We start from the raw sequence: 27,838 nt of genomic DNA, 5'->3' as shown, positions 1-27,838 counted from the left end.
CTAAAGACAATAGCTTATAAGCATATTGGCTTAATTCTTGACAGTTCAATTAAGTAATAGTGCTGAAAATGTCCCCTCTGAAGATCAATTTAATAAAAATTATCCCCATTTTTGGCTGGCATGGGATACATACGAATGGGTCCCATTTAATGAGTTAAAACCACTACAACATTTCTGAAAATTTTAAGTACAAGGACTTAAAAATAATTCTTATACAGTACCTCTTAAACAGTCTACGTAAATCATACTATAAAATAATCTTCACTTTGGGAGAGTCAAGGTAAATAACGTAGAATGAAACCAGCCTCCCCAATTATTTTAATATTAGAAATAATTAGGAGTAATTTATATTAAAACGTTATATACAAATCATAGTAAATGGTGATTATAGCAAAAAGAAGGAAGGGGGCTGGTACTTTTAACAGAAATATTTAATAAATACTGTAATGGGATTCTAATAGTGCTGGCTTCAGGGAATAAGAGAATTTACGGAATGACACTTTTTTTTTAATCAGCAGTTAATTCTTCAATTATTTGAATGGTCTCCTTAAAGTTCAAAAATTTGTGGTTGTGTATATGAAAGAGCAATCAAGTATAGGTCATTTTAAAAAGCAAAGCAAGGATCAAATGAATTCTGAAGTTATAGTCTCACTTCCAGGCTGGTGAAGAATATGCATCTTTTTTCAACTGTTCAATTAAAAAAAAAAAAATCAAGGAAAGTGTTAGAACTACAGGTAAAGAACAAACACAAAGAGCAAAGAATCATTTCACATTTCCCTCATTCTAGAAACAATGTCCCCTGCCTCCTCAATAGTTTCTACCAAAGCTTGGTTTAATTGCCTTTTAACTGCAAAATCAACACCACAGTTTTGAGAAACAGATGAGGTATAACTATTATCAACACCTGAAAGCTGGTGATTTATGAAATTATAATTCTACATGATTTCAGTTTTTGCTTGAAAGAAAACATATCTGGTCTTTAGAGGCAGTTTTTCATTAGAAATGGCACATAATGAAAGCAAGGAATTATAATGAAAGCAAAGGGTTGCTAAACAAAAAGAGATAAGATAGGAGAACTAGCTTTCCATTTTCTTTGACAGTGGTTACCATTCAGCACTCCAGAAATCTAAAATCCTACTTAGCCTCAATTTCCTTATTGGTAAAATGAAGATGACAACTATGTACCCTGTAAGATATGTGAAAGAACACTATACGTTGTAACACCTCTAAAGATACCAGTTATTACCACTGGTGGTAGGTGAGTGTCTATGTGTGCAGTTCTTCTATAAAAACAAAAGCAAATATAAAAATAAGCTACCTTTGGGTTAAAATATCTACAAGACTGTGGTTGGGAACCTCCAAATAGGGCTATGCGGTAGTCGTGTTTCTTTCTTCTAGGCCTTGTTCCTTCTACCAGCTCTTCTCGATCCTCTGGAGAAAGTAGATGATACCTCATTCCACCTGTAGAAAAAAACATGGCAGCTCTTTAAGAACTTCTAGCACTTTAATGCTTTCAAAATACCTAGCCATAATAGTGCACTTAGTTCTGTAACTTTCTTTCATCATTCCACTATAGCATTTGAAGAAAGAGTGAAGGGGAAGAGGCCGGAGAAATGTGTAAGGACCTGAGTCCTAACCAATTTGTTATTCTCAACAATTACTATTATTTTAAGACTGCCCCACCCACTTACCTGGTTTCTCAAGCAATAGCTGCCAAAATAATAATTACTGAAATCTAGATCTCCTAACCCAGCAGTTCACAATCTCAACTGTCCATTAGAATCACCTAGGGAATCCCTGAAAATATCTATACCCGGGCCCTACCCAGTAAAAAACCCAGTGCCGTCGAGTCGATTCCGACTCATAGCGGGCCCTACCACAGACCAATTAAAACAATCATTTCTGGCAATAGGGCTCAGGCACTGTAATTTTTTTTTTTAATTTTTTATTGTGCTTTAAGTGAAAGTTTACAAATCACATCAGTCTCTCACACAAAAACTTATATACACCTTGCTACACACTCCCAATTGCTCTCCCCCTAATGAGACAGCCACTCCCTTCCTCCACTCTCTTTTCATGTCCATTCCGCCAGCTTCTAACCCCCTCTACCCTTTCATCTCCCCTCCAGACAGGAGATGCCAACAAAATCTCAAATGTCCACCTGATCCAAAAAGCTCAGTCCTTACCAGTATACCTCTCCAACCCATTGTCCAGTCCAATCCCTGTCTGAGGAGTTGGCTTTGGGAATGGTTTCTGTCCTGGGCCAACAGAGGGTCTAAGGGCCATGACCACCGGGGTCCTTCTAGTCTCAGACCATTAAGTCTGGTCTTTTTATGAGAATTTGGGGTCTGTATCCCACTGCTCTCCTTCTCCTTCGGGAGTTCTCTGTTGTGTTCCCTGTCACGGCAGTCAGGCACCGGAATTTTAAAAGAAACATTGGTTGAAAAACCTGCAGCTTTCAGCATCAAATTGGGAGCTTGTTAGAAATGCTGCATCTCAGACCCTAACCTCAAAGAATCTGGATCTGCATTTTTAATAAAATCTCACGGTAATTCAGATGTACATAAAACTTTGAGAAGCGTTACCTTAGATGATTCTAGAATGCAAGGAGGATTCAGAACTATTGCAATCTAACATGACCCTTTTCCTTCAGCAATTCCTTAATTTGGTCAAGTGCCACTTAACAGTTAAAAACTGCCTTAAGGTGCCATTGCAAATCAGTGTGAGGAAGATCAACTGTTCAGTAAGTCATGTCAGGCAACAATATGGAGAAAAAAAGTGTACCCCACCTCTTATTTTACTCTAAAGTAAATTCCAAATGAATCACATATTTGCCTATGCAAAAAATACAAAACAAAACAAAAAAACCCTTCATAAAAGTACTAAAAGAACAATAGGATAATTTTAAATAAACAAGCCCAGAGTGGGAAGCCTAACAATGACACAAAACCCAGAAGCTATGGGAAAGAATTTGAACACTTAAGTACATAAAAACATTTTTATGTCAAATTACTGCATGGCAAAAAGAATAAACAAAATAAATGACAAAAAAATTTATAAATTATATGAAAGACAAATAAAAAAGATACCCTATTAATTAATAAGATTAACACTGGCAACCTATTGGAAAGTTAGATGAAGTATCTGAATACAGTTCACAGAAGCAAGAGTCAAAATGATAGCAATTTTATTTCCTATGTCTTTGAGGCAGACAGCCTCAGAGCCCAACCCTTCTAAGAGACACCTACTCTGGCTTATCCTCTGGAACAGAATAAGCTACACATTTTTCTGAAACTGTCCTTGACAAGATAAACTCAGAATGGGCCAGAGATGGCATCAGGCAGTTTCAGCAGGTTTTCTACATGATCTTAACACTTCAAGTGAAGTATCAGATCATTCAGTGAAAAATACATATAAGTACTCCATCTCTGGATGGAGACTTAACATCCTGGAGAATCAGGGAATCCGAACCCTTGACGAGAGAAAATGCATAATCATCCCCAAGCCCCGGAACACCTGCCTGAAGGTCAATCCTGAAGATTCATGATGAATTTGCATTTCCTTGTCTGCTCTCTGTAAAAGCCCACCTCTCCAAGCTGCCTGTGAGCAGTCTTGGAGGCAACAGCCCTGATTGTTCCTCTCCTTGCATAAGGATCGCCCACCTTGGCCTCTTGTTTATTGGCTGTAACAAGTCATGGAGAGCAGAACCTGGAGTTTCCACCCTGCAACATTTCAGTAACAAATTCATCATCTCATTGCTTCATTTGTAATTCTCACATAGGGACTAGGCTAAAGTGTAAACTTTGTACTATATACCAAGTATATATCAAATGAGTCAATGCTTTTAATAAAACTGTTGGAGAAAGATAACATTATAGCATGGATTTACATTTTTCTACTCAGTTATAAATGAGAAGTCCTTTGTTAATAGTTTCAATTACTATAAATAGCTTGAAATATATTTGCATAATAATTTGTATAAATTACAGTTCAGATCTCCAATAATTCTAATTGATGTACTTCATCATTTAACCTACGGTTATTAATTTTATTTTCAAGATTGGTCTGGTGAGTTTAAGGTTAAATAAGACATATTAATACCTATTTATGATTTCATAATTCTTGACTTTTCTTATAAAATCTCCATGTTAATTAAACTGAATTTTACTATACTTTTTCCTGCATGCATTGCTTTAAAGTACAGAAGCTATTCACAGGAATAAATTTGAATGCCAAAAAACACAATGCTTTTCCTAAAATAACTTGGAAAAACTATAAAGGAGATATTGTGAGGAACTGAGATCTTCAAGAGTGATACTACAAGCAACTCTTAAACATATAAAAAGATAATCAACTGGTCCCCTTAGAGAAATACAAGTTAAAACTAGACTTTGTTCACTTATCAGATTGGCCAAGATCAAACCCGATGGAACACAGATATATTCCTACCTTGCTGATGGAGGTGTGGATAGGTACAACCTAGAGGGCAATCCAGCATGAAAATTACAAATGCACGCACCCTTTAACCCAGTAATTCACCTTTTAGGAATTTATGAATCTAAAGTTCACTGTTAGGCAAGTGGCTAAAAAACTATGTTAATAATTTTAATATAATGAAAAATTATATGTGGCTGTTAAGAAGAATAAGGAAGCTTAATATACATAGGGGCCCTGGTGGCACAGTGGTTAAGAGCTACAGCTGCTAACCAAAAGGTTGGCAGTTTGAATCCACCAGCCGCTCCTTAGAAACCTTATGGGGCAGTTCTACCCTGTCCTATAGGGTTGGTATGAGTCAGTATTGACCTGACAGCAGTTGAGTTTGTTTTTTTTTCTTTTATTGTACTTTAGATAAAGGTTTACAGGACAAACTAGCTTCTCATTAAACAGTGAGTAAACATATTGTTTTACAACATTGGTTAACAACCCCACAACATGTCAACACTCTCCGTTCTTGTCCTTGGGTTTCCTATTACTAGCTTTCCTGCTCCTCCTGCCTTCTAGTCCTGGCGCCTGGGCTGGTGTGCCCCTTTAGTCTTACTCTGTTTTATGGGTTTGTCTAGTTTTTGGATGAAGGGTGAACCTCAGGAGTGACTTCACTACTGAGCTAAAAGGGTGTCTGGAGGGATAGTTTTTTTTTTACAATATGTATACATAGGATGATTTCTAAGAAATTATGTGGAATGAAAAAAGGAAGATAGAGAACACACGGAGTGTGACAGCATTTGTGTTTACAAAAATCCATATTTTTATGCATATATATTTATATATGTAATTTATACTTATATAATATGTATAAGCAAATAACTGTGTATGTACAGACTCTCAGACTACCTCTGAAAGGACATACAAGATAATAATGGTAACCTTCAGGATAAGAGAATGAGGGGGTAGGGAACAGGGGTATCAGGGAGATTTACTTTTCACTGTGTTCTCTCTTATACCTTTTTGAATTATGTATGATGTGTAGTATCAATTCAAAAATAATGTAAAAAATTCTTAACACATGGAAAAAGCTTCTGTACATGAAGCTGTGCCAGGCAGTTATAAGAGGAATAGGGATAGAAGATAAGTTTGGAGAACATTTTGTGAGTGAATGAAAATCAGTATTGATATTTAGCATTTCCTTCCATTTCAGAGGTGGAGAAGAAAGCACTTTTGCATTAGACCAGCTGAAAACCTCAGCAGCTGAGGATATGGCCTGTGCTCTCAGTTAGGGGTCAGCAAACCTTTTCTGCAACAGGCCAGATACAGATAGTAAATACTTCAGGCTTTATAGGCCACATATGGTTTCTGTTGCATATTCTTTTTTTGTTTTTAAAACAATCCTTACAAATGCAAAAACCACTTAGCTCACCTTAGAAAAACAGGCCAAGGGGCTAGATTTAGCCAGTGGTGCACAGTTTTCCAACCTCTGCTCTAGGTCTAGAAGAATGGTTCTCAAAGTGTGATTCCTTGACCAGTAGCATCAGCATCACCTGGAAGCTTGTCAGAAATCCAAGTTATCAGGCCTCATCATCTCAGCCCCACACATCTGTCAGTTTGTTGTACTGTGGTGGCTTGCATCTGTCTCTGATAGCGGAAGCTAGGACACTGGTATTTCAAACAGAGTGACCAGCAGGGTCACTCATGGTGGACAGGTTTTGGTGGAGCTTCCAGACTAAAACAGACTAGGTAGAAGGACCTGGCAGTCTACTTCTGAAACAATTGGCCAGTGAAAACCTTACGAATAGCAGTGGAACACTGTCTGGTATAGTGCCGAAAGATGAGCCCCTCGGGTTGGATGGTACTCAAAATACAAATGGGAAACAGCTGCCTAAAAGTAGAGTAGACCTTAATGACGTGGATGGAGTCAAGCTTTCAGGACCTTCATCTGCTGAGTTGGTAAGACTCAAAATGAGAATAAACAGCTACAAACATCCATTAATAATTGGAACATGGAATGTACCAAGTATGAATCTAGGAAAATTGGAAATTGTCAAAAGTGAAATGGAACACATAAACATCCATATCCTAGGTTTTAGTGAGCTGAAACAGACTGGTGCAGCCATTTAGAACTGGACAATCAATCATATGGTCTACTGTGCTGGGAATGACAACTTGAGGAGGAATGGCATTGCCATTCATCTGCAAAAAGAACATTTCAAGATCTATCCTGATGTACAATGTTGTCAGTGATAGGATAACATCCATATGCCTAAAAGGAAGAATAGTTAATACAACTATTATTCAAATTTACCCACCAACCACTAATGAGAAAATTGAAGATTTTTACCAATTTCTACAGTTTGAAATTGATCAAACATGCAATCAAGATGCATTGATAATTACTGATGACTGGAATGTGAAAATTGGAAATGAAGAATATCAGTAGTTGGAAAATATGGTACACAAATGACACTGGAGATCACGTGCAAGGTCAACGGCTCCCTCACCGCAAGTACCTTCTTCAGCAGCAGAAATGACAACTATACATGTGGCCCTTGCCAGATGGAATACAGAGGAATCAAACTGACTACATCTGTGGAAAGAGATGATTGAGAAGGTCAATTATCATCAGTCAGAACACGTCCAGGGACCAACTGAAGAACAGACCATCAATTGCTAATACACAAGTTCAAATTGAAGCTGAAGAAAATTACAGCAAGTCCATGAGAGGCAAGATATGGCCTTGAGTATATCCCACCTGAATTTAGAGACCACCTCAAGAACAGATTTGACGAATTGAACACTAATGACCAAAGACCAGATGAGTTGTGGAATGACATCAAGGACATCATCTAATTAAAAAGACAGGAAAAAAAAAAAGACCAAAATGGATGTCAGGAGAGACTCTGAAACTTGCTCTTGAACGTACAGTAGCCAAAGGGAGAAACGATGAAGTAAAACAGCTGAACAGAAGATTTCAAAGGGCAGCTCAAGAAGACAAAGTATTATAATGAGATGTGCAAAGACCTGGAGTTAGAAAACCAAAAGGGAAGAACACATCCAGCATTTCTCAAGCTAAAAGAATGGAAGAAAAAAATGCAAGTCTTGAGCTGCAATACTGAAAGATCTTACAGGGAAAATACGGAATGATGCAGGAAGCATCAAAGAATTCGTTGACATTCAACCATTTCAGGAGGTAGCACATGGTCAAGAACTGATCGTACTGAAGGAAGAAACCCAAGCTACACTGAAGGCATTGGCAAAAAGCAAGGCTCTAGGAATTCACAGAATACCAATTGAGATGTTTCAACAAATGGATGCAGCGCTGGAGGTTGCTCACTCGTCTGTGTCAAGAAATCTGGAAGACAGTTTCTTGGCCAACCAACTGGAAGAGATCTACATTTGTGCCCATTCCAAATAAATGTGATTCAACAGAACGTGGAAATTATTGAGCAATATCATTAATATCACACGCAAGGAAAATTTTGCTGAAAATTATTCAAAAGCAGTTGCAGCAGTCATTGTACTGCCAGAAATTCAAGCCGGATTCAGAAGAGGATGTGGAAAGAGGGGTATCACTGCTGATGTCAGATGGATCTTGGATGAAAGCAGAGAATACCAGAAGGATGTTTACTTGTGTTTTATTGGCTATGCAAAGGCATTTGACTGTGTGGATCATAACAAATTACGGATAACGTGAAGAATGGGAATTTTAGAACACTTACTTGTGCTATGAGGAACCTTTAGTTAGACCAAGAGGCAGTCATTTGCACAGACCAAGGGGATACTGTGTGGTTTATAGTCAGGAAAGGTGTGCGTCAGGGTTGTATCCTTTCACCATGTGTTTTCAATCTGTATGCTGAGCAAATAATCTGAGAAGCTGGACTATATGAAGAAGAACATCAGGACTGGAGGAAGACTCATTAGCAACCTGTGATATGCAGATGAAACAACCTTCCTTGCTGAAAGTTAAAAGGACTTCAAGCACTTACTGATCCAAGATCAAAGGCTACAGTCTTCAGTATGGATTGCACCTCGACATAAAGGAAACGAAAATCCTCACCAACAAGCAAAAGCATGATAAGTGGAGAAAAACTGAAGTTGTCAAGGATTTCATTTTGGATCCACAGATCAATGCCCATGGAAGCAGCAGTCAAGAAATCAAACAACATATTGCATTGGGCAAATCTGCTGCAAAAGACCTCTTTAACGTGTTAAAAAGCAAAGATGTCACTTTGGGGACTAAGGTATGCCTGACATAAGCCATGGTATCTTCAATTGCCTCATATGTATGTGAAAACTAGACAATGAATAAGGAAGTCAGAAGAAGAATTGATGCTTCTGAATTATGGTGTTGGCAAAGAATACTGAATAAACCAGGGACTGCCAGAAGAACCAACAAATCTATCTCGGAAGAACTATAGCCAAGATGCTCTTTTGAAGAAGGGTGGTGAGACTTTGTCTCACATACTTTGGACATGGTATCAGGAGGGGTCAGTCCCTGGAGAAGGAAATGCTTGGAAGAGAGTCAGTAAAAAAGAGGGAGACCCTCAATAAGATGGATTGACACAGTGGCTGTAACAACAAGCTCAAGCATAGCAATGATTGTGAGCATGGCACAGGACTGTGCAGTGTTTTGTTCTATCGTACATTGGGTTGCTGAATCGGACTGATTCGACAGCACCTAACAACATCATCTCAGACCTCCTGAATCAGAACCTCTGTCGTTTGAGAATCACTGGGTAGAAGGCCTCCACAGGGCTGCAGGCATGTTCTGTAATTTATGACTACTATACTCCCAATAAGAAGTAGTAGAGATAGAGAGAGACAAGGAGAGAACTGTTTGTAGTCAACAGGTCACTGAATAAAAGTGGCTGACTGTGGCCAACTTTGCTGACCTCTGGAGGTGGCACAAGCTGTAGCGCCTTCCTGCTGATAGGCTTTTTCTCTCCAAGGATAGAGCTGGGGACAAACACTCCAGTACCTGTCCCCTAAGGAGCTCTTTACTCCTTACTTAGACTTATGGGAATTATTCCTTTGACAGTTAGGTATAGTCATTTATAAATTTTTATTAAGAACTTGGCCTTGTCCTTTGTGGTGGCTATGAATGTGTATTTCATTTTTTTTTTATTAACTTTTATTAAGCTTCAAGTGAACGTTTACAAATCCAATCAGTCTGTCACATATAAGTTTACGTACATCTTACTCCGTACTCCCACTTGCTCTCCCCCATTGAGTCAGCCCTTTCAGTCTCTCCTTTCGTGACAATTTTGCCAGCTTCCCTCTCTCTCTATCCTCCCATCCCCCCTCCAGACAAGAGTTGCCAACACACTCTCAAGTGTCCACCTGATATAATTAGCTCACTCTTCATCAGCATCTCTCTCCCACCCTCAGACCAGTCCCTTTCATGTCTGATGAGTTGTCTTTGGGGATGGTTCCTGTCCTGTGCCAACAGAAGGTCTGGGGAGCATGGCCGCCGGGATTTCTCTAGTCTCAGTCAGACCATTAAGTATGGTCTTTTTATGAGAATTTGGGGTCTGCATCCCACTGATCTCCTGTTCCCTCAGGAGTTCTCTGTTGTGCTCCCTGTCAGGGCAGTCATCGATTGTGGTCGGGCACCTACTAGTTCTTCTGGTCTCAGGATGATGTAGGTCTCTGGTTCATGTGGCCCTTTCTGTCTCTTGGGCTCTTAGTTGTCATGTGACCTTGGTGTTCTTCATTTTCCTTTGATCCAGGTGGGTTGAGACCAATTGATGCATCTTAGATGGCCGCTTGTTAGCATTTAAGACCCCAGACACCACATCTCAAAGTGGGATGCAGAATGTTTTCATAATAGTATTATTTTGCCAATTGACTTAGAAGTCCCCTCAAACCATGTTCCCCAGACCCCCGCCCCTGCTCCGCTGACCTTTGAAGCATTCATTTTATCCCGGAAACTTCTTTGCTTTTGGTCCAGTCCAACTGAGCTGATCTTCCATGTATTGAGTGTTGTCTTTCCCTTCACCCAAAAAAGTTCTTATCTACTGATTAATCAGTAAAAAACCCTCTCCCTCCCTCCCCCCTTCATAACCACAAAAGTATGTGTTCTTCTCAGTTTTTACTATTTCTCAAGATCTTATAATAGTGGTCTTATACAATATTTGTCCTTTTGCCTCTGACTAATTTCACTCAGCATAATGCCTTCCAGGTTCCTCCATGTTATGAAATGTTTCACAGATTCGTCACTGTTCTTTATCGATGCGTAGTATTCCACTGTGTGAATATGCCACAATTTATTTAACCATTCATCCGTTGATGGACACCTTGGTTGCTTCCAGCTTTTTGCTATTGTAAACAGAGCTGCAATAAACATGGGTGTGCATATATCTGTTTGTGTGAAGGCTCTTGTATCTCTAGGGTATATTCCGAGGAGTGGGATTTCTGGGTTGTATGGTAGTTCTATTTCTAACTGTTTAAGATAACGCTAGATAGATTTCCAAAGTGGCTGTACCATTTTACATTCCCACCAGCAGTGTATAAGAGTTCCAATCTCTCCGCAGCCTCTCCAACATTTATTATTTTGTGTTTTTTGGATTAATGCCAGCCTTGTTGGTGTGAGATGGAATCTCATCGTAGTTTTAATTTGCATTTCTCTAATGGCTAATGATCGAGAGCATCTTCTCATCTATCTGTTGGCTGCCTGAGTATCTTCTTTAGTGAAATGCGTGTTCATATCCTTTGCCCACTTCTTGATTGGGTTGTTTGTCTTTTTGTGGTTGAGTTTTGACAGAATCATGTAGATTTTAGAGATCAGGCGCTGGTCTGAGATGTCATAGCTGAAAATTCTTTCCCAGTCTGTAGGTGGTCTTTTTACTCTTGGTGAAGTCTTTAGATGAGCATAGGTGTTTGATTTTTAGGAGCTCCCAGTTATCGGGTTTCTCTTCATCATTTTTGGTAATGTTTTGTATTCTGTTTATGCCTTGTATTAGGCCTCCTAGGGTTGTCCCTATTTTTTCTTCCATGATCTTTATCATTTTAGTCTTTATGTTTAGGTCTTTGATCCACTTGAGTTAGTTTTTGTGCATGGTGTGAGGTATGGGTCCTGTTTCATTCTTTTGCAAATGGATATCCAGTTATGCCAGCACCATTTGTTAAAAAGACTATCTTTTCCCCAATGAACTGACACTGGGCCTTTGTCAAATATCAGCTGCTCATACGTGGATGGATTTATATCTGGGTTCTCAATTCTGTTCCACTGGTCTATGTGCCTGTTGTTGTACCAGTACCAGGCTGTTTTGACTACTGTGGCTGTATAATAGGTTCTGAAATCAGGTAGAGTGAGGCCTCCCACTTTCTTCATTTTAATTTTATATCTAATTTTCTTTCAATTGTAAATGGTTTTTAGCTTAGTTTTATTTTATTTATCACCTCTTTTGTTTTCCTTAAAAGTAAGCCCAAGTCAGGCAGTAGGAAGGCAAGTGATAATCTGAACAAGGCTGGAGGCCTTCTTTTCCCCATTTAGATCTGCCCAGAACCTAAAGCTTGGAAGAGTCTCAGCTGCCTGTGCTTAGCCATGGAGTTAGAGAATGACTGTTCTTTATTTAAAAAAAAAAGAAAAAATTGTAATAAACTTGGCAAGTCAAAGAAACTAAACAATAAAACTTGCTGCTTAGGAGTCTAATCCTCACACTTGATTGAATTTCTGGAATAATTCTGCTATCCTGTTTCTAAATCAATTCAAAATCCACATAAGAACTGAACATTATATCCTGACTGAGACGGGCCAGTTGTATTCAATAGCTTATGCCACGTATGAAGAAATAGGTGGAGCTTTCTATGCAATGAAAGTCCAAGACCAGGAAAATAACACAGTTTAATATCAATCAGAATTGATATTAAAATGCATGAAAGCCAATGAGAAAAGCCCTAAACTAAAGGCATTTCCTTGGTTCTGATTTTCTTTCACCTTTCTGCACCTAAGAAACTAGTGACTAACTTATGCTCTACCTCTTAAAACTCTCTACCTGTACCACCAGGGGTCCTTGACAACCTTATTTGGGTTCAAATACTTTTAGTCTTTTTTTCTATTTCATTTTTTTTTTTAAATAGTTTTTATTGTGCTTTAAGTGAAAGTTTACAAATCAAGTCAGTCTGTCACAGATAAGCTTATATACACCTTAATACATACTCCCATTTACTCTTCCCCTAATGAGTCAGCCCGCTCCCTTCTATTTCATTTTTATTTAACAAAAAGTATTATACTATACATTGCCAATTATGAAAAATTTCCATATTCTCCTAAAATATTTTTAGTAACTATACAGCATTCCATTGATTAAATATAAACTTTTTCAATCTAGGGGACAATACTGGGTCAACTTACCAAAAATCACAACGAATACTATTAAGCAGTAACTGTGTGCTAAGTCTAATGGAAATTTTACTTAACTTTTAAATCAGGAAGCAAGTGATATTATGTAATAATTAGGACACTCAAACTTATTACCATTCTTGAGGATATCTCAGGCAGGGGTGAAAGTGCTCACTTCTCTTTTATTTATTTCCTTTAACTTTGTGCCTCAAACCAGCAATAAATAAAGCAGCCAGATGAAGTATCAAAAACAACTTAGAGGTTCATTGTAAATTTTAACTACCTTCAAGGAGAGGCTTTCTTACTCATCACATATAAACTGAAATCTCATACTTCTGCCCCATTTATAGAGAATTGTACATATGGACTTTTCTTTGAATAACACTAATGGGAACTCAAGAAGAGCCTGGAAGAGTTAACAGGAGTAAACTTAACTCAGCATATCCCAGTCATCACATTACATATTTCGTGCCTGTTTAAAGAACAATCTAAACTTTCACACAGCAGTAACAACCTCCCACTACGAAGTAACTATAAATGCTGGAAAGAATAAAACAAATATCCTTCTAAAGGCAAGCTAAGATCCCAAGAGATGAGAAGGCCAAAAATGAAGAGGGAGCTAAACACCAGAATGGTAAGCGTAAAGATACCCTGGAGCTGCTCTGAAGGCGTCTGATAATTTTGAAAACCTTGAAATTGTTCCTACTGGCTATATGAGGGAGAGGAGATAAGGTCTTGGACCTGTACAAGCTAATGAGTTTGAACTGAGATCTCTGCCTAAAGCTGGATCACCTGGGTTGGTTATACTTTTAGTGAAAACACAGCCTAAGAAAAACTCCACCTGCTGGCCAAGGGAGAAACAGTAACTAATCTGTTTTCAATTTCAGCTCCAGGTAGAGATAAAGTCTCTCTCCTTTAAAAATTTATAATGACAGCCTTGCCCTCGTGGAAGTATGAGGTCTGAAACCCTGTCTCCAAGTCTAGGAAACTACAAGACATTAATTCAAAGTCCTGGAATGTTGTGCCCCAGGGTACTTGGCAAAAATAAACACTATTCTTCTCTTGAGGAGAACAAAGAGGACACCAGGAACACAACCCTCAACTCACAATTCAAGTTTACAAAACACAAAAGAAATTAAACCACCAGGAGCAAGTCAAGAGAACCAACAAATAGCATTTGGTCTTCAAGACTTCAGACACTGGTATTATCAAACACCGATCAGAAATAACTATATTTAAAATGTTTAAGAGATAAAAGAATTGATAACATGTACAAGGAAAAAAAGGCCATCAGAAATGACCAGGGAGATTTGGAAAAATCTAAATATTTACTTAATTAAAAAGCCACAGAGAAAATTCAGATTATCTACCAAAAAAACCAAAGCCATTGCGTCAATTCCGACTCACAGCGACCCAATCGGACCAAGTAAAACTGCCCTATAGAGCTTCCAAGGAGTGCCTGGTGGATTCCAACTGCTGACCTTTTGGTCACAGCAGTGGTCGCTCTTAACCACTACGCCACCAGGGTTTCAAGGGATGAAAATCAGACTGGTAGCAGACGTTAACAGTGATGATGAAAGCATGGTGGAATAATATCTTCAAAGTGTTGAGAGCAAATATGTTTACCTAGAATTAGATGCCCAGCAAAGCTTACACTTAAGAATAGAGTGAATAAAAACGAAATGCAGGTAACTAAAAACAGTTTACGCTGTAAAGGATGTTCTTTAGAATACTAAAAATAATCTCAGAAGAGAGGTCAAAGGTGCAAGAAGAAATGGTGGGTAAAGAGATTGGCAAACATAGATAAATATAAACACGCTCTGATTATATTTTTAAAAATTTGTAATATCCCACTTGGAAGGCTAAAATGAATTTCAACTGGATCTATGATTTAAAGGTAAAAAAGGAAATTCATAAATGCACAGGAGAAAAATTTAGGTGATTAAAAAAAACTCATGTTGGAATAGAGAAGACCTTTCCAACTATATCACAAAACCCAGACATCATAAAGCTACTGTATACAAAAGTAGAGAAAGCGTAAGTAATTTTTACATTCTATCACACACCCCCCTATAAAATAAGACCTGAGGAAAGTCTCCTCCAGGTGTACAGCTGAGAACCCCAATGAAGTATCTAGAAAAGCAAAGGCTTGAATATTTCTTTCTGGTTACTCTGCGCCATTCTAAAGGATTTTAAGTCCATGAGAAACTGGCTACATGATCAGGTTATAAAAGGATATAAAAGAATATTAAGTCAACTTACTTATCACCATCTTAAGGCATTCAGGATTGTCTTGAATAAGTGGCTCAGCTTGTACTGTTTTACTTAAGAAATTCTTTGATATAAGAGGAAACCTGACTTTAGCAAGGATATCAACCATAAATGGCTGGCGATTAGGTTCATCATATTTCAGCCACCTGACTGCAGCATCATAAACCTAAGGGGGAAAAACAGCATCGTGAAGTCCATGGATGGCAACAACATTTCTAATTACCTATGTTCACTGTCTCATCAAAGAAGGAGGCCTCATTAGAGACAACCTCTTATTTCCAACATTTTATTCAAATATTTGCTTCTATCCCCAAACACGTGCCTGTACTTCAGAACACTTTATACATCGCTCTAGTGATTCCTGTACGTAATGTTTTCTAGAACTATTACTACATAATGTAATGACAGGGATGATGTTGAATTTATGACTTTTTTTTTTTTTTTAACAAAACAGCTTCCTTTTGGGAAGGAGATTCTGATGTACATTTGCACTGAAAAAAATCCACTGGTCAATGATAATTTCAATATATGCTTAATTGGTCCCAAGAAAATAGGTTATTTCCCAAAACGCTTTTCAACCCAGGAGATATGAAGGTCACACATAATTTGATTTCAATCTTTATTCTTGGATCATGAACTGACACACATTATCTGCATTCCAGAAATTTTAAGATATAAAAACTCTATACTTAAAAAACAAATCACAAGATATTGTCTTCCAAAATGACATGGTAGCATTCATTTAACTGCATTGACCAAGTCCAAGTTCATTAACGTGATATGATATACAAATCATGGAACACATTAAAAACAAAATTTATTATCTCATATATACACATCTACCACACACTCAAATTGTTTGAGCTGATTAAATATGTTAATTATGGTGTGGTATTAATAAGGCCCAAGTTTTGATCTCCCTATGAATTCGTTATTTTTATGGGAATTGGTCAATTTTTTAAATAAACTTTTTATTTTAGAATAGTTTGATTCTTTAGAAAAGACACAAAAGCAGTACAAAGAGCTCTTACATACCCTGCATCCAGTTGCTAAGATGTTACATTAATATGATACATTTATCACAACTAACCAACCAATAATTGATACGTTATTATTAACTGAAGTCCATACTTCTTTCAAGGAGCCCTGGTGGCCCAATGGTTGCTAACAGAAAGGATGGCAGGGTGAACCCACCCAGCAGCTCCGCAGAAGAATGACCTAGCAGTCTTCTCCTACAAAGATTACAGCCTAGGAAACTCTATGGGGCAGTTCTACTCTGTCCTATAGGGTTACTGCGAGCAGAAAATCGACTGGATGGGAGCAACGACCATCACCACCTTTTTTCAGATTCTTTAGTTTTTATCTAAAGAAGCTCTATCTCAGGGCCCCATCCAGGATACCCCATTTCATTTAGCCATCATGTCACCATAGGCTCCTCTAGACTGTGACAGTTTCTCAGACTTTCCTTGTTGTTTGGTAACCTTGACAGTTTTTAAGCATTCTGGTCAGGTAGTATGTCCTTCGACTTGGGTAGTCTGATATTTTTCTCATGATTCGATTAGGGCTATGTTTTTTTGGGAGGAAGACTAGAGTGGTGAAGTGCCATTCTTATCACATTTTATCAAGGGTATATGCTATCAACATGACTTATCACTGATGATGTTAACATGATCATCTGGCTGAGGCAGTGTCTATGAAGTTTCTTCAGTCTAAAGTTACTCTTTTCCTCCCTTTCCACATTGTGTATAAATCAATTAATTTGGATTACAGAAATGAGTTTTTTCTTTCTGTCCAATCAGAACTTCCAGTTCCAACCTGCCACTTTCAAACTGATTCTTTGAGCCATGAAGAACACTAGGCAAAAGAACATGGCTTAGTACAAACTTTTAATCTTTAGAACAAAAGTAACCCAAAGCGCATGATTGTCTTATAGTACCTGCAGTAGTTTCTGGGTGGTGCAAACTGTTAAGCACTGGACTAGTGGCCGAAAGGTTGGTGGTTTGAACTCACCTAGTGGCACTCGGGAGATCTGGTATTCTGCTTCTTAAAGGTCACAGCCTTGAAAACTCTATGGAGCAGTTCTACTCTGCACAATGAGGTTGCCATGAGTTGTAACTGACTTAACAGCAACTAAAAATAAAAGTAGTTTCCCATTGCTGCTACAACAAATTACCACAAAGAGTGGCTTAAAACAACACAAATTTATTATCTTATGGGGGAAGTTATGAGTCTTAAGCGGGTCTCAGTGGGTTAAAATCAAGGTTCCAGTAGGGCTACGTTCCTCTGAAGGTCTAGGAGAGAATCCACTTCTTTGCCTTTTCCAGCTTTTAGCGGCCACCTGCATTCCTCCACTTGTGGCCCCTTCCTCCATCTTCAAAGCTTGCAGCAAAGCCGGTCTAGTCTTCCTCACATTGCATTAGTCCGACACTGACTCTTGCATCCCTCATCCATATCACATTTGGCCCAACCAGATAATATCTCACTGTCAAAGCCCTTAAACTAAATCACATCTGCAAAGTCCCTTTTGCATGTAAGGTAACATTCACAGTCTCTAGGGATTAGAATATGGACATCTTTGGGCGAGACATTATTCTGCCTACCATAGTACCCAAAAGCTTTATCTCTGTCTCTCAAATAGCCAGTCCTTACAAGCACCCAAAGCTTACTCTTCCTGTGAAACACTTTGGAACAGGGCTTTGAAGCAATTCTGCCTGGTTCAGTCATGACCAAGGAAGTGTCACCACAACAGACCCGAATTTTTAAAGTTATGGTAAACTGGAAAGATACCTGGAACAGGAAAAATTATGGGTCAAAGCCCTGCTAGAAACTTAATCTACCTGTTAAAGAACAAGGACAGCACACATGTTGCATAGCAACCAAATCTCTTGCCCTTGGATTCTGAGCACAGTCCGAAGCAGTACTGCCCCGTTCAAAGATGGTGGTCAACTGTGCCACTTTGAATGTGTGTCACTCTCTTACACTCGTGCCAATAATCCAATCTCACCCATCAGGGTCCTGAAAGGGTTCATTACACATCTTCCGAGTCTCCCATTCCAGGGGTTCAAGCCATAATTTTTCCTATTCCAGGTACCGTGCCAAATCTGCAAACTATAAAACTTTGGGTCTGTTCCTATTTCTCGTCAGCCATGACTGAACTGGTTTGAATCGGTTTGAAGCCCCACTTTGGAATTCCCTATTTAGTGTAAAAAAATATTCTCTCCTAAAGTGGTTATTTTCCTTGTCATGTACCCAAACATGAGGTATAAGGAGTCGATAAGGACATTTTTACTAATGAAAGTGTGGGAGGGCAATGTAGTCACCTGATCCTCTGCTCTCACAGTCAGAGTATCCTGGTTGAGGAGGTGTGTTACTCGTTTAACATCAAGTTGTAGAAACTCATCAGTTTTGTAAACTTCAGTAAAATGCTGATGAATAAAGTCATCTGCAGTTGCTTTCAATTCAGGACAGTCTAGACACTCTGCTAGAACACTTATACCTAAATGCAGAAAGAAAATAAAAGAACAGAAAATTGCTTTTACAAAAACGAAATATACCTTAAAGTATGACTCCATGAAAATGAGACTGAATCAATTTCATAAATCTGATGATGCCTGATAAGAAAACTTTTACTATTACCTTATTTCCTTTTTCTTACTGACTGCACTGATGAAAACCTCCAGCACAAAGTTGACTAGTAGCATGTTTTCCTGTAAAAAATATTTGCTGTAGGTTTCTGACACTTATAAAGTTAATGAGGTATTCTATTTCTAGTTCAACAGTGTTTTTTTTTTAAGACATCAGGAATGGGTACTGAAAACACAAAGGTTTTCATCACCTGTTGTTACAAGTATTTATTTTTCTCTTATAACTGTGTTACTATAGTAAATTATATTAAAAGATTTCTTAACACTGAGCCGTTCTGGCATTTCTGAAGTAACTCTTACCTGATTAGGAACTATTCTTTTTAAAAATACATTCGTTGCTGGTTTTAATTTGCTTATTATTATTTTAGTGTTTTTAAAAATCAGTGCTTCTAAGTAAAAGTAGCTAAAGTTTTATATGTGTTTGCATGTGTGTATACACAGGCATGTTCTTTGTCTAATATTGGCATCATTACTACTCTTGTAGAATGAGCTGGAAAGTTTCCTATCTTTATAATTTAGAACAATTTAAATTATATATGAGTTAATCTATTTTTTGAAAGTTTGGCAGAATTAACACATAAAACTATCAAGCCTGGAACATTCACTAGGAACAGATCTTTACCTTTTCAATTGTTTCTGTTTACCGGTTACTGTTCTGGTTACTAGTTTCAGGTTTTCTACTTTTAAAGATAATATTGGTTGTCTTTTGCTTTCATACCTATAGTTGTTCTTTGATCTGTTCTTCTTGATCAGATTTGTTAAGCTTGTGACTATTTTATATTCCTCTTTCAAACAATTAGCTTTTATTTTTCTGGCCAAGTCTACAGTCTATTAGTTTTAGTTTTCTATTTCATTAATTTCAATAGTATTTTCTTTTACTTTAAATTAGGTATTTTAAAAATTATTTTTCCTTCCTCCTTGAGCAGAATACTTAGGTTTAAAAAGAGTAAAAATAAATACATTTATTTTGAAAACATTATAAGATGACAAATTTTCTTCTAAGAAATGCTCTGATCATATTCCAAAGGTTTTGATTTATTGTGTGATTAACGTCATATGTTTCTATATACATACATAGCCTGTAAGTTTATTTTCAATACTTTTTTAAAAGTGCTTTTCTAAATAACTCTTCAGTTAAATTTCTAAGTGTACAGAGAGGATGGGGGAATAGCTATCCTTTTGTAGTTAATTTCTGGTTTTACTGCACTGTCATCAGAACACGGCCTCAGTCTCTTCTCTTTTAGATACTCAAGATTTAGATACTCTCATTGGTATTAATAGATACTCCAAAGGTGCCTGAAAACAATTTGTATTTTTATTACTGGGTAAAACCTTCTGTGATTATCTACCTCTACAAATTTGTGTTATTGAAATCCTTACACTTTTCAAGCCTGATGTTTAGGACTTCTGGGCAGTTCTGAGTTACTCAATAGCCTTTCATAAATTTCTCTTCTGTTTAAACCAGCAAAAGTCCATTTATTTTGCTAGTAACTAAGAAGCCTGACTAGTTCATCCCTTCTGTGAGTTCTTCACACCTTTCACTTGGTGTAGTACTTCCCCCTGCCTACTTTTCTCAGAAGGGATCTAGGTGATTATACATTGTGTCCTTGAAATAGTCCAAATAAATGATGTCTTGGAGTACAATCCCTTTTCCCTCCCCCTATCATTTGCTTTGGGTTATCATTTGCAAACCTTGTGTTATTGTCTTCTAACTTTGTGTTGCAGATAAAAACTTACTGCCCTTCTGATTTTCTTTTCTAAGTAACCTGTTTTATCAGTTACCTATTGCTGCAAGACAAACAATCCCAAAACTCAGTGGCTCAAAATAACAAAAAATGTGTTACTTCTCACAATTCTATGGGTCACCTGAGTGGTTCTAGTCTGGGCCGGTTTGGTTGATCTCTGCAGTCAGCTAGTTGCTTGGCTGGGGCTGGATGGTATAGAATTGCCTCATTCACACATCTGGTAATAGGCAAACCAGTGGGTCTAGGAGGCCTCAGATGGAATAGCTCATCTCTGCCCCCAGTGGTCTCTAGCCTTCAAGAGCTCCCAGTAGCAAAGGAAGGCAAGCCACAAAGTGCAAATGCCTTTCAAGCCTCGGGTCACATTTTTAATGCCCAGCGGGCTAACCCTAGTAGCATAGTGGTTAAGAGCTACGTCTGCTAACCAAAAAGGTCAGCGGTTCGAATCACCAGGTGCTCCATGGAAACTCTATGGGGCAATTCTATTCTGTCCTATAGGGTTGCTATGAGTTAGAATCGACTCAAGGGCAACGGGTTTGATTTTTTTCATTTAGTGGGCTAAAGCAAGTCACATTGCTAAGTCCAGATTACAAGAGGAGAAAATCAACTCCCCCTCTTAACAGGAGGAGCTACCAAGTCACACTGCAAAGGGGTGTCACACATAGGGATAGAAAGAAATTGTCACTATTTTTTGGTAATCTATCATACCTCTTCTCTCTGAAAGTTTAAAAATTCTTTTTTCTAACTAATCTTTTCTATTGTGATAAAATATACATAAAATTTACCATTAGTGACATTTAGTACATTCACAGTGTTGTCCCACCATCACCACTATCTAGTTCTACAACATTTTCATCATCCCAAATGTTAAGTTCTCTCTTGATCTTTGGAAGTGAACAATATCACTAGGGTATATCTAGAAGAGGGATATCGTAGATCATTGATTAGGTCTAGTACTCAGTATAAGTTAGTTTTTTTAAACCCAAATAAGTTCTCTTCTATGATTTCTTCGATGACTGCTTTTCCTCCATCTGTTCCTTCTGGAATTCCTACTTCACACTGTTGCCCCTGATCTTTCGTCCTAGTCTTTAAGCTCCACTGCAACCTGTCCACTGTGGATGTTAATACTGGTGGCATAGCTTCCAGTATCATAGCAACATGCAAGTCACCACAGCATGACAAACTGATAGCTGGGTGGTAGGCAGACAGACTACGAAGAAAGGCCTGGTGATCCACTTCCAAAAACTAGCCAATGAAAACCTTATGGATCATAACAGGACAACACCCAATCTGCTTGCTCCGGAAACATCATTAAGAGAGATCAATCACTAGAGGACTTCCTATCTGGTGAAGGAGGGGGCCAACAAGGGCGTGGGGGACTCTTTGTGAGACGGATTGGCACAATAGCTGCAATGACTCAAACATGCTGGTGATTGTGAGGATGACTCAGGACCAGGCAAAATTTCATTCCGTTGTACATGAAGTTCCATTGTACATGAAGTACACTTGATGGCAGCTAACAACAACTATCTTCCTTCCTCGTCTTTTATCTTTTCACTAACGGTTTCCATTTCTTTGCATTATTGTTTTGCATCATAAGATAGTTTCCCTTGTTTGATCTTCTTTAGTAAATTTTTTAGGAGTACCCTTTCTACTTTTCAATTAAAATGAATTTTAAAACTGGAAGATCTTAAAGTTTTCTTTTTCTTTCAAATGTATCCTTTCTACTTTTAAGTTCCTTTCCATTTCTTACAATTTGCCTACAAGAGCCATTCATTTTGGCTGTTTGGCTTGGTTTTCTCTCCCTGAAACTACGGGATTCCTTTAACTTTATATGGTCTTTGCCCAGTTTCACAAGCTGCCCTATGTTCCTTTAGCACTTGTGCAAGTCAGATTGTTGTGATCTCCTGGACAGCAGAGAATTGACAGGTAGTGAAACCTAAGAGGGAATTCTTCTCCAACTGGCTCCCAGGGAGAGCCACACCCAGGGCTAAACAAAAAGCAGGCAGAAGCAGTTCCCCTGGGTACTGAGTGGTTTTAACTGGCTGGGCCACTGTCTTCACTTAAGGCTTAGCCAGGTTTTAGGCTGCTGGGCTGTCCCTCCCTCCCAGCTTTGTAAACAATGACGACAGAAGCTATCCCTAGGTAAAACTCCTAAATGGTCTCCTCAGAAGGCTACAGCCTAAGATGTGCTTAGCACCAACTCACTGCAGGTGCTTTTTATCTCCACATCTACTCCTACTTTAGCTGTTTTTCTTTCTAGCTGAATCAACTAAGAAATTTAGAGAGCTAGGGAGTTAGAAAGTATACTCAAGCCATTATCTTCCAAGATTTTACTTAATTACTTTCTCAGAATACGTTTTATAAAAATATTTGTTTATAAAAGGGGAAATAAATTTAAATCTTAGGAATGCAGAATTTAATTGATGGATGGAACCCAAACTACAGCCCAGAGAGATGGGGGACTCATTCTAGAGTGTCTGTTGCACAGATGAGATTAGAGGCTAGTCTTTTATGTTCTAATATAGGTATCTTTTCAATATGTGGAGCCCTGGTGACACAGTGGTAAAGAGCTTGGTTGCTAAACAAAAGGCTGACAGTCTGAATCCACCAGCCACTCCTTGGAAACCTTATGGGGCAGCTCTACTCTGTCCTATAGGGTTACTATAAGTTGAAATCAACTCAACAGCAGTGGGTTTGTTTTTTTGTTTTGTTTTTCAATACACAGACTTGTGACTACCTTTTAAAAAATTTCATCAGTATATTCATTCGCATAGCTGTTCCCCTTCCTGGTTCCACCCAGTCCAATTCCTTTTCTGGGTACTAGGCCAAGTCTCATTCTTATCCCTTTTCCCTGGCTTTCCCAACACCACCAGTTGTCATCAAGTTGATTCTGACTCATGGCGACCCCACGTGTCAGGCTAGAACTATACTCCATAGGGTTTCAATGGCTAATTTTTTGGAAGTAGATTACCAGGCCTTTCTTCTCAGGTGCCTCTGAGTAGACTACATTATTTGAATTCCAATTCCAGCTCCTCCACATACTAGCTATGTGATCTCTGGCAAGTTACATAACCTCAATTCCCCCATCTGTGAAGTGGAGATGGTAATGTCTGCGAGGATTAAATGAGACAATCCAAGTAAAGTATCTAGCACAGACTTTCGCATATCCTAGGTGCTTAAATAAAAGTAAACACTTATGTTTGTGTTATCATATACCACACCACCACCACCCAAATGCAATCCCTACTTCTTATCCCAGATACATGAAAACCCATTATTAAAGTCATTTTATATTCTGGAAAATGTTGATGCAATATTTAATGGGCCTGCTGCTACCCAGGTTAATAGGTACCTCCCAAGCTCCTCTTAAAATTCATTACTAGAAAATGTCCTAGTGGGCAATGTCTTTAAGGTTGAATGAGGATCCTATAACTTTTTTTTTTTCTTTATTAAAGTACGTATGTGATTTCTTACCAAGACAATTTGAAGCATCAACTTGTTCTTTCAAAAAATCAACACACATTTTCTTCACAGGTTCAATCTGGTACTGGTTCGCTGCATCTAACAATGACTGCACGTTGTTGCTATTCACAGAAATCCTGCAAATTAAAGTGAGTATTAATTGTCCACAACTTTTTATAACTTAAGTAATACTACCATAGAATATATTGTACTAACACCTGAAATTAAACAAAAAATTAAAGTTTTCCAATCTTTGATGGTTACTGAAAGAGAAAGAAAAAAAATAATAAAAGTTTTCCTTCCTAGAATTAGCATGCTGTAGAATCCTCAAATCCCTCTGTCCTTGTAGCTCTTCCTTCTGAAGAATTTGGAGCATGTCAGTTACAATGCTTTGCCATGATAGATACCAACCTTATTCCCCTAAAACAGAAACGATCCTTTTTAACTCACCTAGCAGTATAAGCAAATTCCACCAGTTGTTCAATAATGTCAGGTTCAGCATCTTTGAGTTCTACTTCAAAGGACTTTGATTCCAGCATGTTAGCTAAAATGAAAACAATAAACATAAATGGCATCAGTACTACCCCTAGTTTAACTGAGGAACCAGAACATCCCAGGCCATGTTAAACATGGAGAGGAATAACAAGACGAATTTCTCTGGAAGAAAACACTCTTGAAAGCTAAACATTCCCATAGTAAATACAAATTCATTTTGTATACTTGCGATGTGCCTGAAATGAAAATAATCCAAAAAATTAGTGTGTTGTTATGTGCTGTCGAATCAATGTTCGACTCATAGTGACACCATATGATAGGATAAAACTGCCCTATAGGATCTTCTAAGCTGTAATCTTTATGGAAGCAGACTGTTCTTTCTCTTGCAGAGTCACTGGGTGGGTTCGAACCACCAACCTTTCAGTTAGCAGCTGAGTGCTTAACCACTGTGCCACCAGGACTTCTTCACTAAAAAAATAAAAAGCCCAGGTGAACAGAGTCATAAAACTAGATTTAGTTTTTCCCCACCTCCTAAAATAATTTAGTAGCACTCTTTTAAATTGCTACTAGCAAAGCTCTTCTGATACAGCTTGAACAAACCTAAACTAACAATGACAATTACACGTAAGTCATCTATAGCTTGCAAAGCTCTCACATCTCCTAAAAACCTTGGGAGGTGGCCAGGGTACCAAACAGAAAACTTGCAGCGGACACATGTACATAATCTGATCAAACTCATAAACAGTACTAAGTAGGGGAACCTGAACTTGGATCCAGTTCTGAACTCCAAATCTAGGGTTCTTCCTAGTACAGTAAAATCTACGAACGGTGGAACCTGTATAAGGCAGAAACTTGTCAGAGAGGGAAAACTCAAATATTATTTTCCACTTAGACAAGTGATAGAAAAGTGGTAAGGCTGCAACCTGCAAAGGCAGAAACCTTTCGAGACCCAGAAAAACAAGGCAGTCCTGTTGAGTTCTGGTTCTCACAGGCTTCACAGTATAAGCTATATATCACTTCTTTTTTCTTTTTTTAAAGTTTAACTTGCTAAATAAAATGTCACAAGATTTACCTGCTCTTTTGCCTTTCCACCTGATGTTAAGAAGCATATAGGGAATTCAGGTAGAAGCCATTATTTCCATCAATAAGGTATTTGGCCCTTAGATCTAATTAAAGGACATTTTTCTTTTGGTCAATCATCATGATGTCCACTTCTCAATCTGTTTACCGTTCTATGGCCTTAAGTACTTTAAAAACTAGGAAAATAGCATATTTTCATACAGACCCTACCTTGTTCTGAAAGAAAAAAAGATGACACGTTTTATCTACAGATACTTACTTGTGAACATTAAGTTAAAAAAATGACTGGCTGCAGCAAGGACAACACGGTGAGCAGGTATCTTTCTTTCTTGGACCATGAGAATCACATCACACAAAGTTTTCTAATCAAAAGAGAAATATATAAAATCAAAAGGGGCGCATTAGGCCTAGCTTAGTGATACATACAAAAAAGATGCTTAGCAAATGATTTAACTCTAATTTCTGTTTAAATCCAGTCTTTTTCCAGCACAAAATTTGTTTACAATATGTACGTAGGAAGAACATACAGAGTTGTTATCATGTAGTATCAAAAACTGGCATTGAGTTCAAATATTTGGGGAAAAAAAGGAAAGAAAAGTTCCTTATAATCAGAAAGGAAGACTACTAATTCTTCAGGGAAGCCAAACTTTTTTTTTTTATATACACAAATTTTAAAATAATTCCATGGTGAGCTTTTATGAGGGATATTAAATGACATAATGACAATATCTTTGAGTTTTTCAAACTCAACAATCTGCTTTTGTATGATTTTTTAAAAAATTATCTTTGATAAAATCCTGAGCATACTTCATATTTCCCATGAAAGCAGCCTTCCACAGATCTAACTTGAAAGAGAAACACCTCAGAATACATAGCAGATGAACCAAATGTTTGTTGGGAAATCTTTCCCTACCAACACTTCCATCAAATACACTTCTGATAGGAGCTGGATGACAAACAAGTTTAAATTACTGACCAAGGACAAAACACCTGCTGAAAGAAGGCAAATCTAATACTTAATTAAAATATTGGAAAAATGGAATATTAGAGGAAAAAAGTTTAAGGCTTACTGGAACCCTTAATGATGAATTTCAAGGAAAAATGTTTTTGTCAAATGAAATTTCAATTTCTTAGTCAAGTTAAAGAAATAATGTACAGGTTAGGCTCACAGAAAACTGTCTTCAATGTGTCAAGGACTATGGTAGGCACTGGGAATATAAAGCAAGTGATATACTCAGAGTAAAAAAATCTTTATCACTCATACATTTAAAAATGGTTTAGTACATCAGAGTATAATGCATTTTGCACATTTTAAGTATTTTATTGAAACTATTAATCTAGTTTCTGATAGATACATCACTGCTATTTCCTACTTTATGAATAAAAACCTAAGATGACAATGCTGAGAATGAGAAGGGAAAACAGGCCCCAAATAACAGGCTAAGAGATGAATGAAAGTTTATTTTTATGGATTATCTGAGATTTTATTATAAGGACTATAGACTAATGTTTAGAAATTATATGTAGGTTACTTATACCTAAAGCTGTTTTTATCCCCATAACCTGCAGTCATCAAGTTGATTCTGACTCACAGCGACCGTACAGGACGCTGCAGAACTGCCCCATAGGGTTTCCAAGGAGTAGCTGGTGGATTCGAACTGCTGACCTTTTGGTTAGCAGCTGTAGCTCTTAACTACTGCACCTTCGGTGCTCCTTTATCTCAGTAGTGTCTGAAATTTTTTAATTTTGATTATCTTTTATTTGGGGAACAAGTACAAAGTAGGCACAGCTCTCAAGTGATTCCACCACGTTATCACACCAAAAACCAAGCTATTTTCTTATTACCAAACCAAGCCAATCAAGTTGCTTAGAAAAAAGGAAGGAAGAAGTAGGGGAGGAAGGAAGGTAGGGAGGAGAACAGCAAGCAAATCAGATCATAAAGCTCACACGGGAGAAATCTATGGCTGCTGATGGGAAGTTCCAGAAAATGTAGGGCTAAACCGAAATTTAGTGAAAACCTTTCCAAGGCATACTCAAGAAGAGGGAGTTTTAGTAGAGCAAATTTACAGGAATTTAGGGAAACAAGAGACATCTTTGAATTGCATTGATTCAATCTAACATTAATCTCCAGCTGGATATTAATGCTGCCTGTGGTGGGGGAGAGAGAGGTGCAAGGTAGGAGGAATCTTTTGTATCCAAATGGTACATTTATGTGACTAAACCACAATAGGTAGCTTTCAACTGCAGAGGAGATGGGGCTGACCTAGAAAGAGAGGCTCCTCCTGCTTTCTGCCGTCTGGGGAAGACGTGTGCATCACAGACAGGAAGTGGGAAGGGACAGAACCTTACGTAAACTGGAGAATATG

At 37.9% G+C, this 27,838-nt stretch overlaps 1 protein-coding gene across 4 annotated transcripts in view; it reads right to left on the bottom strand.

Annotated features, from left to right (window-relative positions):
• KLHL7 (kelch like family member 7) overlaps positions 1-27,838 on the bottom strand; it is a 127,539-nt gene that overhangs the window by 22,823 nt on the left and 76,878 nt on the right. For all 4 annotated transcript variants that reach the window (XM_023544356.2, XM_010587217.3, XM_003407082.4 and 1 more), the window contains 6 exons: positions 25,732-25,834; positions 24,348-24,441; positions 23,910-24,034; positions 18,367-18,542; positions 15,038-15,212; positions 1,319-1,461 (listed from right to left, as the gene is read on the bottom strand). In XM_023544356.2, the coding sequence (XP_023400124.1) occupies positions 1,319-1,461; positions 15,038-15,212; positions 18,367-18,542; positions 23,910-24,034; positions 24,348-24,441; positions 25,732-25,810 (792 nt within the window). In that variant the 5' untranslated portion in view covers positions 25,811-25,834. The remainder of the gene's footprint in view (positions 1-1,318; positions 1,462-15,037; positions 15,213-18,366; positions 18,543-23,909; positions 24,035-24,347; positions 24,442-25,731; positions 25,835-27,838) is intronic.

This window comes from Loxodonta africana, chromosome 8 (genome assembly GCF_030014295.1).
Source record: "Loxodonta africana isolate mLoxAfr1 chromosome 8, mLoxAfr1.hap2, whole genome shotgun sequence".
In the NCBI taxonomy this organism is placed as follows: Eukaryota; Metazoa; Chordata; class Mammalia; order Proboscidea; family Elephantidae; genus Loxodonta; species Loxodonta africana.
Note: the sequence above shows the minus strand (reverse complement) of the source record. Positions and strands in the feature narration are given on the sequence as shown.